Source organism: Mixophyes fleayi, chromosome 11 (genome assembly GCF_038048845.1).
Source record: "Mixophyes fleayi isolate aMixFle1 chromosome 11, aMixFle1.hap1, whole genome shotgun sequence".
NCBI lineage: Eukaryota > Metazoa > Chordata > Amphibia > Anura > Limnodynastidae > Mixophyes > Mixophyes fleayi.
Window position 1 is genome coordinate 33,861,251 of NC_134412.1, and position 18,328 is coordinate 33,879,578.

An 18,328-nucleotide genomic window follows, 5' to 3' on the forward strand; every position below is an offset into this window, starting at 1 on the left:
TACTTAATATCAATTAACTAATTTTAATCATTAGTCTAATAAATGAGAAAAATTAGTCCAGGCACAGAATCTGTTGGACTCCATACTGAGGAAAGGAGAGAGCTAAATTTAAAATACATTAATGTAACAGTCTAGTTGCAGAAAGTATTTAACAGTTTAAAATTTAATATTATTAACTATTTTCAAAGCACTTCTAATACCAAAAGGAATGGTGAACTAATTAAACTGCAAAAAACCCCCAATAGAAACACTAATTAAAATAGCTTAGAGAACAAGGGACTTTCTCTAGTTGCCAGGGTGTATTGTTTTCATTCCAAGTTGAGCTGTCAACAGTGACGGCCCAAGCTACAGTCTTACTGGGCAGCAGCCTGGGGCATCTGATTTTTATGGGGCACCAAAATGTCTGGTTAATATACATCGTGCCCATTTCAGCAGGACTCTAATGCGTTCTTCTTTCTGTCCAGAGTTCCCCAGTATCTGCCCCACATTGCCCTGGGTCTTATCGGAGGAGTGGATGCACAGTCATACAGTACACCAAATGGTGTATCAGCTGCACTCTCCTCAGTTTACCAATAAAAGTTTGCCCAGGCAACTGAGTGATACTCAGCTCTCTGGTGATAGCAGCTGGGAGCGGTAAGAGGACTCACAATCTTTGGGTTATCTGAGCATGCGTGATCTGGCTTGCTGGTTCACACGTGCGCAATGGAACTGGAATCCCGGACTTGGGCTCCTATTTCCACTAGCACTAATAAAAATAAAACAAAAAGAGGAAGAAAAAGAAAAAAATATAAATTTTAATGTATTTATCTTAGAAAAATTATTTATTATGGCTGACAACTGTCTCATTTTTAAATAGACCTTCAGTGAAAGCTGCCCAATGATTGTATACACCAACCAGAGGGCTTTGTTATATAGGGAGAAGACCTAAATCCAGTGAAGTCTCTTATTTCAAGAGTTTCTCCCTTTCTTAAATAGGCCCCTTAGCAGGGCCGGACTGGGACTAAAAATCAGCCCTGGCATTTAAAGCACACAGGCCCACCTCTGTTGATTAGCAGGAAAAAAATGAGATTAATAAATCTCATGAGATTTAGATCCTGTCCAGGACGGAGCACAGATCCTCCTGCTGACCAACTTGATTAAGGCTCGGGGGGCCAGGGCACTTAAGTCAGGGGGGCTCCTATGATGTAATTTGGCTATTAGACAAATTTTTGACAAATACAAAGGCAATACTGTGTGCACTACTGTTAGGTGCACGCAGTTCTGCCTTAACAAGCAGTACAGTGTGAAGCAGGACATATCTCCCAACTGTCCTTGTAGTCAGACCAAATCCTGACTAAGTGGGACAGTCACCCACCAAATTCAGAACAGTTGGCAGACTGTCCTGGTCTCTTCTACCTGTCTTGTCATGGTCACCACTTGTGGCTGCTGGTGTCTTTAGATCAGTTGCTGCTTGTCTGGATCCTGGAATGTTTGATGCCCTATTTGGAGAAAAAAAACTAGCAGATGAAATTTAGCCCTGGAGTTAAATCAATATAGCATCCACGTTTTAAAATTAGGCCTCACTGCAGCCACAACATTAAAATACTAGTATTCACATTTGATAAATACATCTATTTCCCTCCAACTAGCCCTGACATTAAATAATATTCCCATTTAATAAATAAAACTATTTCCCTCTCTCCAAAGCACCCCAGCATTAAATTAAAAATCCAATCACCCCATCTGAAATTGATAGGTCCCACTATTAAATTGCCCCCACCATCACCCCACAAATAGAATAGCACCCAATAATTACCCCCAACCTGCAATTCCCTATTAAATTAACAGCCTATCTCCCACATTATATTAAGAGCTAGCCATACACACATTATTGTCATACACCGGCCCTCACACACACACATTATGGTCATACGCCGGCCCACACACACATACTATAGTTATACTGTTACACACATACACACTATAATCATACCCTGTCACACACACACATACTATAGTTATACTGTTACACACATACACACTATAATCATAAAGGTCACTCATTGGATATTTTTTGGGGGGGTTTTGGTTATTTGTATTCATTGTCATTCAGAGCTTGATTTATATATTTTTTAACTTTGTCGATCCCATTTTTATTGGCGCCTGTCAGAAAATTCTGTGTTTTTTTTTTGTTACACTATAATCATACCCTGTCACACAAATAGATACCCTGTCACTCAAATAGATACTCTGTAACTCAAATAGATACCCTGTCACACAAATAAATAGATACCCTGTCACACAAATAAATAGATACCCTGTCACACAAATAAATAGATACCCTGTCACACAAATAAATAGATACCCTGTCACTCAAATAGATAGATCCCCTGTCACACAAACTACCCCCCCCCTTACCTTGTTCGCTCCGTGGCGCTGTGTACAGTTTCTCCTATCACATGGGACGGCACCTATCACATGGTGCACGTCCCATGTGACACATCTCCAGAGCCATTCATAGAAGAGAGGGGAGTAGAGGACGCGCGGCTGCTAGGAAGTAAGTGTAGTGCCGACCCCACTGCTCAGCGCACAGACTGTCATGCCGAATTCTGGCATGACAGTCTGTGTGCTGAGCGATGGGGCCGGCCAGCTAGCAACCGGCCCATCTGGCCATCGGCCCTTCTGGCATTTGCCAGAAGTGCCAGATGCCAGATGGCCAGTCCGGCCCTGCCCCTTAGTCTTGTAAGTGAGAGATGATCATAGTCTCATCTTACGAAACTAACTTTCACACCGGATTTGGTTGCCCAACTCACTGAGAGCTGCTGCTGCAACACCTCAGTGCCAGCAGACCACAGTGCTGCAGGGAGCCACTTCACCACAAGTATGGAGAAGGAGGATATCTTGATCTTGGGGAGATTTAAATCAGAAGGGGATCTATTCTAGGGGGTAAATATTCCACTTGCTAAATTTTTCTACAAAAATAACATTTGTCTTAAAATATATGTTTATTTCATGCTTTGTTATTATATAATAATGTACCAATTTACATATCAAATGAAAACAAAGACTTGATTGCAACATAAATGGTACTAAATTGTCTGAGTTGCAATCCACCACCACCCTTCTTCCTGACGATGTTTATACACCTTTTAAATGTTTTAAGATTTATAAAATTGAACTTGCAAAATATACCACCAAACACTTGTGTGTTACTGCAAATAGTATCCACAAATCATGTGACTGTTGCTAGTGGTGAGTGGAGGATAGTAAATTAAGACTTGTAAAATAAAGTATGGCATGGATTTTATGGTCTAACAAACCTTCAGGACACATGGGGGCCCTGGTTGCTCAAATCATGGAAGACCTGTGCAGGATTGGATTTGTGGCAAAAGACACTAGGTATAAGGAGGCAGCTCTATAGGGTGGCACCTAGTTTACTTTTCTATTTTGTTTTTGTACATTTACACATTAGCTCCGAATGATTCCCCTGTATTTATTTTATCCAGATGGGATGTGGTTGGGATTGGGATCATGGAGGGCTATGGCTGTGGGGTGGTGATAAACCTGGAGCACAGGACAGGTAGATAAAAAGAGCAAAATATATAAATCTATGCCTAGCCCTATGAAGAAGCAAGTCCTATCAATGATGTCCACTTTTAGTGTCCTGCATATTTAAGAACAGTGCATCAAAGCAGATATCGTGGATATCTGCTGCTTTGCATTCTGCTTCCTTTTTGGGAGCAGTCACCATTCAATAGTATGGTGACTGCTCCCTCTCGCAATCTAACAAGTTCCGAAAAATAGTTTTTTTCTGAACCTTGTCATGTTAATGTACGCCAGCTGAAGCTGGCGTACATTAATATAATTGAAAAATGTAAGTGCTGTCAGCTCTGCTCCGAAGAGCAGAGCTGGACAGCGCATGTGTGGAGGGATCACATGATCCCTCCCTGTCACTCACCACACTCTCTCTGCAACTATAGTTGCAGAGACAAAGCAGAGATGTTTGTTCGAACTGCACATGCGCGATTGCAGTATGAAGGAAAACGAAGAGGACCAGGAGAAGATCTGGAAACAGCGCATTCCGAAGAGGGGGGTAAGTATGTTTTTTATCACACAAGCAGCAATTTATCGGAACTGCTGTTTCTGTGTTGGGTTCTTCATAAATTTGAGAAATAGTTCAATCCTTATCAATGCGATAAGGATTGAAAACTCTTTTTCACTTTATGCGAACATTGATAAATGTGCCCCTTAGGGAGAAAGAGTCAGGATAATCTTAAGTAAGTAGCAAATAGGTATTGAACATAAAATACTAAATGTTGGTTGACAAAGTTTCAGGCTAAAATCTCAGAAGAGTTAAATCAATATTCTGTTCATGGACACATGACTGAATCTTGATTTCACCATTGCCATATTTTTTTCGCTAAGTTGCTGAATTTACCTGGTTTAACCCATGAAACATAAATATAAATTTTTAACCATGTTACGGAAAGAATGCCCTATTTGTCCCAAAAAAAACCAATATCAAATTTAGCAGAGTGCAGAAAGCAGATTAAATTACAATTCAATTCCAACAGCTAGAAAAACTGTGAAATGTACTCTGGTCATGAACATATAAAATACTGCTGGATATGAAGAGATCAATCTGTTGTTAACATCATAAGCTGATACTGTTGCTTGGTGCACCACATCAAAGTGAGTGTCTGTAGGCTCAGTTTGAACTTTTTTATACCCCTGGCTGCTTTTGCTCACCATCTCCATATAGCTCCTTGGCCTAAACCTCCCACATGTATCAGTATACCTAAAATAAATCTGTGTTTTGTACTGGTAATGTAAAATGATAATTTTCTGGCAGGCATGCATACGATGATCAAACATGGGCAGCACGGTGGCTAAGTGGCTAGCGCTTCTGCCTAACAGCACTGGGTTCATGAGTTAAATTTCCGACCATGGCCTTATCTGTGTGGAGTTTGTATGTTCTCCCAGTGTTTGCGTGGGTTTCCTCCGGGTGCTCTGGTTTCCTCCCACACACCAAAAACATACTGGTAGGTCAATTGGCTGCTATCAAAATTGACCCTAGTTTCTCTCTCTCTCTGTGGTCTGTATGTGCATGTTAGGGAATTTAGACTGTAAGCTCCAATGGGGCTGGGACTGATGTGAATGAGTTCTCTGTACAGCGCTGCGGAATCAGTGGCGCTATATAAATAAATGGTGGTGATGATGATGATGATGATACTAGCCCTAGCTATTCTGGTGCCCTACACCTGGACCATGGTGGCTTTTCCAGGCATGGATGTCTCCAATATTCGTGTTCACTCCTATGCCGGTTAGGAAGGCTTTATAAACACTGCCAATACAATGCTCAGCACCCATGAAAAATATAGGATCTCATCTGATAATTTCCAGAAAATCTTTTTTTTTTTTTTAAAAAAAAAGCCAACCAAGATCCTAGCTTAGCCGTCATAGTCACTTAGCAGCAGTGTACATTGTACACTGTACATTATACTTTATGCTGCTCTGATATCCCTAACGCAACAAAGAATTTTAGTATGGTAATAAACATTAAATGTAGATAAAGATACTGCAACAAATCGCCGACCTCCACAAGAAACGTAGCAGTCGTCCCGGTCTGTATCGATTATGGGTAATGAGCAAGAAACACTATTTAATTTATACTGAGGTAAATATGAAAAATCGTAGGAGACCAAGGGGTATATTTACTAAACTGCGGGTTTGAAAAAGTGGAGATGTTGCCTATAGCAACCAATCAGATTCTAACTGACATTTTGTACAATGCACTAAATAAATGATAACTAGAAACTGATTGGTTGCTATAGGCAACATCTCCACTTTTTCAAACCCTCAGTTTAGTAAATAAACCCCCAAGACTGATAGCCTGTAACTAGATTAGTTGCAAAGTGGGCATGTTATTCACAGAAGCATATTCTTATTCCAAGAATTTAAATGGTGCATAGGAATAATAGGTATAATATCTTTACCTATCAGCAGATTATTAGTAGTATTTTTTCCATAAAGTAGTGTACAGTGTGAATTGTGTTATCCCTTTTCTCCCCAGAAGTTTGAAACAGCAATGGCGATTTTTGAACTAGAAGGAATTTGACCACACATTGAAAAACCTATTACAAATATTGGTTAGTCCACTTGTTGCATATTTAAATAAACTTATATACATCTTTACCTATATTGATGCAGTTAATGCAATCTGTTTTAGGCTTTATGTGGCATACAGGGTCTAGTTTAGTATTGGGCGCAAAAATGCAGCTGAAAGTAGGGACGCAAAACTGAGGTTTTACATGTGTATTTTGAGATGCATCTTAAGAAATGTTCAATTTAAAATCTATAAATGCATCTTCAGTGGAGGTATGCTCTGGCACACAGATGCAGTAGAATTGATGGTGGTGACTGTCGTGTCTTTTCTGTTATAAATAAAATAATAACTTTTATAAATGAGCCCCTCCCCTCCAAAAAGACGTAACTAACGATATAGACTTAGACTGGTAACCATTTTTGCAGCAAAACAACAAACATGGCTTTGCCAGGCTGCTCTGGTCTGGATACTATAACAGGAAGATCCACAGAGTGGGGTTTCCCTGCCTTAATGTGAACCAGCCCCAAACCTGTTCAGCATCGGGCTGAAAACCCATAAGGAAACAAATCTGCAGAAAATGTGCAGTCTCTCCCCCAAGGCCAGTCAGTCCTGTGCTGTGTAGTACTGAGGCTCTTCCTAGCACCCTTGGGTAGTCCAAATGGAACTGAATGCCCAAATGGGCTAAGAAGAGCAGATTGGGGGCTTTAGTAGGATAGACATTGCCGCCCCTCTCCAAATTTTGCTATGGTGACAAAGTTACGCACTGTATATAAAGACATGGTATCATTCTACTTGGGAGACAAAAGACTATTAAAAATAAAGCTAGTTTTAATCACTTAAGTTACCCTGTTTGACATATTGGACATAACATTTTTTATTAGTTATTTCTATTTATGCATACAAATGCAAAGTATAACTTGTCAGGACAGAACATTGATGTATCAAAATAGAATATATCCATATACTGTGTGGCTTTTGTGAAGAAGCCGTTGGGCACAGACTATGAGTTTTCAAATAGGGATCAGGGAATTACATTGAATGCATCCCTCCGTCCTTCCTCCATCTAGGGATGAATCAGAATGCATCATGCAACCTACTTGTGTGCACTTAGCCTAGGGGCTAGAATGCTTAGTTCATGCTGGAGTCACAGTAGCTTGAATGTTGTGAAAATTGAGATCATTGATCTCAAAAGAGAAAGGGATAAAAGTATATAGTGACAATTTCCCAAAGCTTAATGGACTATGACTGCTGCTTGTGAGTATGCACTGACATACCACTGTCTACAGGGATCAATTATCTGTAATTTCACAACTGAGCATAGCATGGGTACAAAAAGAGCACACAAGTGAGTCTTCCCTAGAGGTGTAATCAAATACCCATCAGTTTCTCTGCAGCACAAAAGAACGCATTACAGGGGTTTTAAAACAAAAAGTTTGAAGCAGTCAGAAGCCCTCGTAGCAACACACATCTTTCAATGGAAATTGTGTTTCTCTCTCACTTTAGAGCAGCTGTAAAAATGCTTCAAGTAGTGATGTTGAACTAAAGTCCTTTTGTATGACACAGTTTAGTGATTGGCTATAACTAGAGATGTTCACTGACCCCTGTGTTTTGGTTTTGGCAAAACCACCGTCGCGTGTATTGGTTTTGGATCCCGATTTGTTTTCTAAAATCCCTATTTTGTTGCTAAAATCACATCATTTGCCTCTTTTTTTTATCCCTACATTATTATTAACCTCAAAAGCATTCATTTACAGTCAATTTTTGTCAAGTGACAAGAACACTGCTACCCTTTCTGTTTCTGTATGAGCACTGGCACTGAGCAATGGCACTGGAGAGTGACAAGAACACTGCTACCCCTGTTTCTGTGTGAGTAATGTCACTGAGCAATGTCACTGGAGACTGGAGAGTGACAAGAACACTGCTACCCCTGTGTGTGTGAGCAATGACGCTGGATCTCCTGGGGAGGGAGGTACTTATGGAATCCAAAACCCGCGAGATCCGACAACGCAACAATTACGGTTTCCTTCGATTCAGATCCGAGGATGCGCGATAGTAACGAGCTGGCTCGCGAGCCGACTCAGAACCCCTAAGTTTGGGTGGGCACAGTTTTCAGAAAACAGAGCCTGAGCATCTCTAGCTATAACACATTGGCAATGTGATGAGATGGCAATTTGAGTGCATTATATTTTGGACTGTCTGTAATGTAGGAAGGGATTCCATTATAGTGCAGCTCTTGCCTATCTAGAGTTAAACGCGGAAATTTATTTTAATTTATAACACATGTTCCATACAGTTTTTGTGTTTTTCCAGTATAATATATTGTAAATGCAGCACATATTATTAATGCATGAGAAATAGGTCATGTGATGTTCCAAACTTTTATATGCACCATTAAAACTTTACAGAATAATAGTGTGAACAGCACCAATGACTCTTGTTGTACCTACATTTTTCATTCCATATGCTTAGTGACTTGGGAAAAGGACAAAAGTGAGCTATTAAACTCACTTGATACAGGTCACCATCAGATTTATCACATGCATGCTGTACAATAGTAATGTATGTAAATTAAATGATAATACTTAGTACACAAATAAGTTTAATGAAGAGCTAAAGATTTATAGTGACTACATTTTCATTTATATATTTTTTTATTGTTTATATATAATATACAGTAATATTACATGATATACAGTAAGTTAACAAAACTATAGTGCTGTGCAATGATACAAACATATTAATAGTACTACCCAACAGGATATGTGTAGGTACAATAGAATTTCTTATTATGTTAAATTTAATTACCACCTTGATGTAGAAGGCAACTGGCAAAGTACTCAGTTCAGTTAGAGATTAAAATAGTACATATTTGTATGGAAAGCACTGTGAATTATAAATTAAGCAGTGTAGAAGGATTATATTATATGTAAGGAGAAAAGAAGTAGGGTAAAGCTACCAGATATGAACCATATTTATTTTGAAAGCAGACAAATCCATGGTTCATTTGCAAAGATCAAATATTATATAAGCTTGTTAACAAATATGTAATATACTTCCTTTAATAAAAACTCTAGTGAAATGCATATAATGAAAAAATCGATATAACACATATTTAATGCAGACCTCATCTTGAATATACAGTACAGTTCTGGGCACCACTTTATAAAAAAGATAATTTGGAACTAGAAAGGGTTCAGAGAAGGGAGACAAAATTGATAAAGGTTATGGAGTAATTAAGTTATGAGGAAAGGTTAGCCAGTTTAGGCATGTTTACTTTAGAAAAGAGGCGTCTAAGAGGAGATATGATTACTATGTACAAATACATTAAGGGTCAATACAGAGAACTTTCATGTGAACTTTTTACCCCAAGGACTATACACAGGACACGCTGTCACCCCCTAAGGTTAGAGGAGAGGAAATTTCACAACCAGCAAAGGAAGGGGTTCTTTACAGTAAGGGCAGTCAAGTTTTGGAATTCATTGCCAGGGAAGGTTGTGATGGCAGATTCAATAGATATGTTAAAGAAAGGGTTAGACAAATTTTTAGCGGAAAAAGTGTATCCAGGGATACAACCGTTAATTAAAATGAAGGATAGTAGTGGATATAGGGTAAAAATAGGACTGCAATATTGAGTCTGGGGAGATCTTCACAATTGAAACAAATTGGCGGTTGCTTACTCTGGATCAATTTCAAATATAAGTGCAGGATCGCTGGAGATCCAAAATAGGTTGAACTTGATGGACTGGTGTCTTTTTTTCAACCTCATCAACTATGTTACTATGTTACTATGCTACAATGTTACAATATTCCTATCATCTGCCTGGAAATTAAAAATACCATTTCTATCACAATAATTATGTAGGTCTTTATGTCACAAGTAAAGTAAATTTTAATGATGATAGATAATTAAGAATCTGCCTACTTTGTAAAATGATATTAAGCTACTTTTTGTGGATTTAAAATAACTGTAACAAATTTTAAAGTAAAAAAAATCTTATTTAAAGTGCACATGTCACTAGTAATTAACTTTTAGCATGTGCTCAAGAAATGTTTTATCTGTCTGACTGGAAGACCTTTTTCCAATACCAATAGTGTTGCATGTATTAGGAAAAGATGAGACAGATTCAGTAAGCTTTCTAGTATTTTTTTTTAAAAAATACTAGACACCTATGTGGTTTTAGGATGATATGGTATGGGTTGGGTATGAAATGTAGACAATGGCATTTATCCTGTCGACATGAAAATGTCAGCAGAAGAGTTGGATTAAGGCTCTGGGGGGCCCGGGCCACTTAAGACAGGGGGGCCCTATGATATAACATGGTTATCATTTTAGACAAATACACAGGCAATACTGTGTGCACTACTGTTAGGTGAACACAGGACTGTCTTCACAAGCAGTACAGTGTGAAACAGGACATACCTCCCAACTGTTCTTGCAGTCAGATCAAATCCTGACTAAGTGAGACAGTCACCTAAATTCGGGACTGCCCCACCAGATTCAGGACAGTTGGCAAATAGTCCTGCTGTTTCCGATCTGTTCGTGTCACTTTCACCACCTTTGGCTGCTGGTGTCTTTAGTTGTTGCTGGTTTGGGTCCTGGAATGTTGGGGGCCCTATTTGGGGGAAAAAAATGGGTTCCATGAAATTAGAAAACTTCAACAAGCCCCAGCATTAAATCAATAGCACCTATGTTTACTAATTAGGCCTCCATACAGCCCCAGCATTACAATAATAGTACTCACATTTGATAATTAGATCTATTTCCCTCCAACCAGCCCTGACATTAAATAAATAGTAGACACATTTAATAAATATACCTATTCCCCTCTCTCCAAGCAGCCCCAGCAATAGATTAATAGTATTTACGTTTAATATAACCATTTAAAACAACTTTCATTGGCATTAAATAATTCATATTCACATTTAATAAATAGCCATCCTCCTCAAATTCAGCCCCACATTCAGTTAATAGCCCCAAACTATCCCAATATTAAATTTAAGGTCCCGTCACCCCATCTTAATTTAATAGGCTTCAGTATTAAATTAAATAGCCTCACCAATAAATTAAAATGACCCAACCTGGTTGGGTGTATGTATGCCTGGCATAAACCTGGGACATATGCTTCTGATAATGTTTCGATGCATACAACTCAACATATGAGTGTAAATATGCTTTGTGCAGTTTTTTTCTTTATCATTAATTACGTCCAATATCCGCATCAGACCTTATTAGTCTAACAGCCTCTCCATAGATTAGAATTTCACAGACACATTTTGCAAATCATCATACTTGTAGAACAGAAACAGGTGTAAAACATAGTTGCCTACTCTCCCGGAATGTCCGGGAGACTTCCGAATTTCTGGGAGTCCTCCCAGACTCCCATGAGAGGAAGACATTCCTAATCGCCACAATAATAGAGTGGTGGAGGCGGGGTTTATGACGTGAATCTCGAGTCATTGTGGCCCCAAATTATATGACCCGCTGGGCCCCACCCCCAACATGCCCACGTCCCCCTAATTTCCCAGAGGAGTCGTTGCCAATGTTGGCAAGTATGGTGTAAAAGTGTGTCATTGAATTGATCATTTACTCTACAGCGCTTGGAGGCGCATAGCACAAACATTGGTTCCTGCCTATTGTAATATCACATAACTGTTTGTATGCACAAGCAGGGCTGGCACTATCATTAGACGAACCAAGGCAAATGCGTAGGCTGCATGGTTCAGGGGCTTCTAAAAAAACTAATGTCGTCACTCATTCAGTGTTTTTAATGTACTGTCGGTACAACTCACTGAGCTCCGGCAATTATATGCACGAGATGATGATTACTGGGAAGTTCTTATGGATTATGGTCTTTGTGCAAGATAGTAAAATGACAGTAAAATGAGGTACAAGAGAGCGGAGACAGTGCAGACTGAACAGGGTTTCTGATTTTGTGAGACTTTACTGTGAGTCTTAAACCTGCAAAATATCCTTAGAGATATAATTCTCCATTACTTTTCCATTATTTCATCCAGACAGACATTAAATAATGCTTTGGAAATCTCCGAATCCATGAAATTGCATTTGAAATAAAAGCTGTTGGTTATACCTTTTGATGTTGATAAAGGTGTTCAGCGGTGTTAATGGGGATGTTAAGCCACAACGCTTTTGTAACTTACAGGTTTCTGTTTATTAAAGATGATAACAACAGATGAATAAATGAAGCTACTCACAGTTGGTAACTTGTAGTACAGCAGTAGTTCAACAGTAGTAACAGTTTGAATACAGTTGAACTTATACACCTGTATACACAGTGTATAGATGCAGGCAGTTTGGTAATGCACTTGGTGGTTCTCTGTCTGCAAGTCCGTGCAGGTTATTGTGGGCATACAGACTACTTCCTCTTATATATATATATATATATATATATATATATATATATATATATATATATATATATATATATATATATATATATATGTAGTGGGGAGCCCCCGGTCACCTGATATGTACGTTTGGGGGATATATATATATAATATATATATACACATATACACAGAGCGCAGCTAACAGTACTGCTTCCGTTACTTTGACTGGTCACACAAGAAGTGCCCCACACATCCTGTTTCTTCACTAGACCACTGGGGATGGTGCTGTGGTTGTCATAGCAACGCAGCAGGGGAGACGGAGCGAAAGCGCTACTATATACTAATAAAGGCATCCCCTATGTACCCATATTTTCTTGAGTGGGCTCACTCACAATTTTGCCTAAGAACACAGCCAATGAATAAAGAATGGTACCAAAACATCATCCAAGAGCAACTTCTCCCAACCTTCCAAGAACAGTTTGGTGACGAACAATGCCTTTTCCAGCATGATAGAGCACCTTTCCATAAGGCAAAAGTGATAACTAAGTGGCTCGGGGATCAAAACATCAAAATTGGCCAGGGAACTCCCCAGGCTTTAATTTCATTGAGAACTTAGGTGAATCCTCAAGAGACAGGTAGACAAACAAAAACCAACTAATTCTGACAAACTCCAACATTGATTAGGCAAGAATGGGCGGTCATCAATCAGTATGTGGCCCAGATGTTGATTGACAGCATGCCAGGGCGAATTGCAGAGGTCTTCAAAAAGAAGGGTCAACACTGCAAATATTGACTCTTTGCATAAACTTAATGTAATTGTCAATAAAAGCCGTTGACACTTATGAAATTCTTGTAATTATATTTCAGTATACCATAGCAACATCTGACAAAAATGTCTAAAAACACTGAAGCAGAAAACTTTGTGAAAACCAATACTTGTCATTCTCAAAACTTTTGACCATGACTGTACATACATACAGTGGTCAATGTGGAAATTTAGAAGTGCTGGTATGGAACTTCCACTTTCGCCTAGACCCCGCGAAGATTTAGAGTCTTTGATAGTGTGAAGTTAATTTTGGATCCATTTTAATACTATATATTATAATATAAAACATAACTGATGCAAGGCATGTGCCCATCACCTCTCTTGTGTCCAATTACCTTTCCTCTGTGTCCCTGCACCTCTTCCTCGTGTCTCCTTTCTGTACTTACAGGGAGCTGCCACTGGATGCAGCTCTGATGGACAAGTGGGGAAGGCAGGCGGAGCACCTCTCCAGCATGGCGCTCTCCTGCTTTGCTTAACCAGCTAACCGCTGGCCTTGAATGTTTGTGAAGTGGGGTAAAGAAGTGCCGGTATATTATACCAACACATACCGCCCCACTTCGAGCACTGTATAAATATATGTATATATAAATAAAACTGTTGTTTTTAATGTTTTTGTTTTGCTATGGCCACAGGCTTTGTGGTTAAACTATTTTGCATCCAACATTTATGTAGCTTTGCATTATATATAAACATAAATGTTTAATATCATGTATATTTTATACATTATTTTAGTTGGCTCATTTTACTTTACACTCTGAATGGTATAACTAAGATGTGTCAATTCTAGTGGGACTCTGTAACTTTCATTACTGCACATTCTATAATGTTCACATTCCACATTCTTCTAAAATTTCCTGTTTCTTCTTTGATTTCCACAGGGGAATTGGAAAACAAGGATTCCAGTGCCAGGGTAAGATACTCACATTTTATTATTTGCTTTGTTTTTGCTTTATCTTTTTCTCACATTCTCTCAAGAGGATGGGCTTTTTTTATTTTAGTAGCTATGCAGTGGAGAAAATTATTAATTTATTTAAATTGCTTTTTATTTTGCTGTAGGTAAAATTGCCTCAGTAATTATCAGATGTCTGGAATTTAATATTATATACCACAATGTAATTTAAGATGCGATGGTAATATATCATTTATTTGTTTCATATCAGGGGATGAGTAGCCATGTCCTATGTTCTAGTTAATATACAAATAAAAGTTCTAATTTTTTATTTTGCTTATGTTACTTATTTTAATCCTGCACGTACAATATGCTTTCTAGTTCACAATCTACTTCATGTTTTTGCTGACAGCTGACATTTTGAAAACTCACTTAAACAGGCAGTTAGACAGGACGGATAGTACATACTTGCCAACTTTCCTGGAATGTCCAGGAGACTCCCAAATTCTGGGCAGTTCTCCCGGACTACCGGGAGAGCTGGCTATTCTCCCGCAACGGCCCACTTCCTAGTGAAGTGGCCAGAGTTTGAGTCTCCATGTAGCATCATCATTTTGGCCCTCCCACTGTGGTAAAATGATGCGATCATGTTGGGCGGGGCGAAAATAAAAATATTCTCCGAGCCCCACCCCCTCACGCCCACCTTCCCCTCGAGACTCCCGGAGGCCAACCTGGAAAGGTTGGCAACTATGGTATATAGCGATGTACACTTCCATGTATCTGAGAGATTGGCTTTCATTCTGCTGGGTAACAGAAACTCCCTGTGCATATTTTTGGATTCAACAAGAGCACGATTCAAGTGGTCTGAAAATAATACTTGACACCGAAAGTAACAAGTAACCAGCAGGATACTACTTGAGCTTTATCATCATTACAGAAACCTTTTAGTCATTGACTGCAATGGATAAAGAGGAAATGCTATACAACACATAATACATTGGTACAAAAGGTTAGACTTTTCAAACTAGAGCACAATAATATATATGGAGCAATAACTGGCTGAGGGATTGAAAGCAAAAGGTCATTACAAATGTGACGTGTTGAAATTATACTAAAGTTGTTAGTGTAGTATCACAGATTTCATATTGGATGACCTTGAAGATGACCTAGATGTTTATATTTACAGATGTAAGGTTATTAACACAGAATAATACATAAAAAATGGGTAAAATGGTGATTTGGGCAGATAAATGTTAGAAGAGTCTCAGTACACATAAATAAAGTAATGCACATAGGCCATGGTAATTTTGATGCTACTTAAACATTAAGGGCCTGATTCATCTTCGGTTGCATGTGCAATAAAACACTGACTTGTGGTGAAACCGGTTTTCAAAACCATTAAAAGCAGCGATAGTCAAAAGGGCAACTTCCTGTCTCCGTCACATGAACAGAAGATGTTAGAAAAGTGCACATACCGGGAACAGGGAATTTACGTTACACTGGTAATACTTTTCCTGTACATGGAGTGGGTGGGGAGCCAATTGTACCACTGTACCTTTGTCTCCTCCACGGTCAGATGATTCATTAATCTTCTTGTTACCAATAATATAAATTTGGAACTTTTTTGTGTTAATGGATCCTAAAATACTAAAACGCTGCTTTATGCGCTATGCATACCCCTCAACAGCCTTGTTATTCACTGGGCATTCACAATTAACACAACAAGAAAGGGGCATGAATTCACAACATAGGGGTATGGTTTTATAGTGGTGGAGGGTTTTGGTGGATTGCTGTGATTTAGGGTTTTCAGGATTGTCCCTTTACAGGTTGGAGGCATGTCCTAAAATGTCCAGTTTTTCCAGTTGTAGGCTGTATGTGTTGCCCTTATACCTGCAAAGGAAACTTACAGTCAGACAGCCCTGCTGGTGATCAAGGGCATAATTACTATAAGTGCAGGGGGTACAGCTGCTATGGGCTCACAGCTGGGGCCGTCTTCCCTGATAAAGCCATCGGGTGGAACATGGAGGGGCCATACAACATTTTGCAGTGGAGCCCACAAATGTCTAGTTATGTCCCTGCTGGTGGTAATGGTGGTGTACAAGGGTTGAATTAGTTACCTCTATTTAAAAAAATAATGTGTTTTAGAGTAATGAATTGCAATAGGCTGGCATAGCTGCAAGGATGGTGTGAACTCTGAAACACATGTACTAATACTAATCAACTTTTACCAGGAAGGTCCTGGAAAGTAAGGAAGGACTGATCTGACAGCGGCAAAACTAGCTTACCGTGGTGGCAATGAAAGCATCCCCTTTCCAACCCTTCCATGTGTTCTAGTTTTCCCAAGAAACTCTCTCTTTTGACATCTTTTGAAATCTTTAACTCTGGTCAATTTATTCAAAAATCTCCCCCTCCCCCAACAATCATGAACAAGAATTTATAGATTAATTTTTTTATTTTTGTGCTTTTATTTTTAGTTTACACCTGTGAATTTAAAATTGTTGTTACGGAGAAGAAATAGGTCTTTCTGCTGCTCCATTATATAGAGAAAATAGGCACAATTAGGGAAACAATACACTTTTTAAAGATTCTGCTTTTTTGTAGTTTATACACAGTTAATCTAAAGATGTAATTAGCTATCTCTCTTGAACATAGTAATACTGAATTTATTTATTTTACATTTGAATAAGTCATAGGACTATAAGTGCGAGTATTTTATTTTTCTTTTATTGGTACTTTTTTTTCTTTTTCTTTTAGTTTTTATTTAAGTTCTTATATTTAGCTTGGGTAGACTTTGGTTTGTTTAAATAGTCTGCACTGGCCTTGGACTATTCTTAGCTGGGGGATGTCCTTGTAATGTTACAGCATTGAAATCACAGCTGCACATATGATTCACTTTGAACTTTTCTTTCCTGCGATCGGGGCGCCAGGGACTGAATGAAGCCACTTTCTACCATTTTATAGCCATAGTCCAGATTTAAGCTGCTACTGCACTGTAATTTTAATTATTTTAGTATGGTGCACGATTGGCAAGCGGTTAACAGGATTAGTGAGCATAGTGTATGTATGTTCCTATAACTCCTATATAGCTTAAAATGAAGTATGAGGGTCCCTTTTATAGACTGGGAAATCTTCACATCAAAATTACAGGCTATGAGAACCCTAGTCAATTCTCTTTTTTATGTGTCTTTGCTGTTCCCTTTTCTTCTTATTTCCATACTTTTACTTGTGTACTCTCCCTGTCTCAACTCGCCATCTTGTTACTTTGCATGTTATCCTAGGATTGATATTGATTTGCATATCTTAGTTCTTCCTGTTATTTGTATTTTTATATAGAACATCTTTTTCCATGCAGTGATCTACATACAATATGTAGCTATAGCCACATACGTTTGTGCAGGAATATTTCTTTAATGATTTTGTTCAGATTCAGATCAGGTAAATGACTCGTCTATGCATACTTTGATGTAGTACTTATGTTCCATAATGTTACACCTGTTTGTGGCCAATATGACTAATATGTAATGGTGTTGAGAGTGTGCTAAAATATGAAATGTAAGGGTAGGGACAGGGGCAGACTGGGCTGGGGGACAGAGGGGCATATGCCCCGTGGGCTGGTCCCATAGTGAGCTCACTGGGCCACCTGCATTTTTGTTCCTTTAAAATGTTCCTAATAGGCTGCTAAGTCGAGTCATGCCACCAGGATAAAATTTGCCAGCCCTCCCCTGGGTAGGGAAATAGTGGCAGAATTCGACAATGAGCTATAAGGGGCAGATTGAAATCTCCGCCACGTTGTGTCTCCTTGGACTGTTTCGGAGACACATCGTGGCACCTTGTAGCCAATAGAATTCCCCTCTAAATGTTTGTGTATTTTGCTTTTTAACTATTTAAATATTTCCTCTTAACTATATGATCTCACAGAGCACTATATAAGGCACAATACAGCATAGCATTATATATAGTTCTACAGGATATAACAGATCAGCTTTACGCATGCACAAGCCATTATACAGTATGATATAGCATTTCATTATTTAGAGTAGACCCAGTTATGGATGTACACCCCTGCCAGTTGTGAGTGTCTCATTCTCATGACATGCAGGGTTACAGAGTGTTAGCACAAGGGGAGCTGCAGGCATACTAATGAGCAGGGTCACAATCCCAGCAAATTGTCATTTTCACTGGC

At 38.9% G+C, this 18,328-nt stretch overlaps 1 protein-coding gene across 1 annotated transcript in view; it reads left to right on the top strand.

Moving 5' to 3' along the window:
- The window catches only part of PRKCG (protein kinase C gamma), a 270,969-nt gene that overhangs the window by 11,267 nt on the left and 241,374 nt on the right, over window positions 1–18,328 (top strand). Inside the window, exon 2 of the mRNA XM_075190817.1 lies at window positions 14,138–14,169. Within this exon, the coding sequence (XP_075046918.1) occupies window positions 14,138–14,169 (32 nt within the window). The remainder of the gene's footprint in view (window positions 1–14,137; window positions 14,170–18,328) is intronic.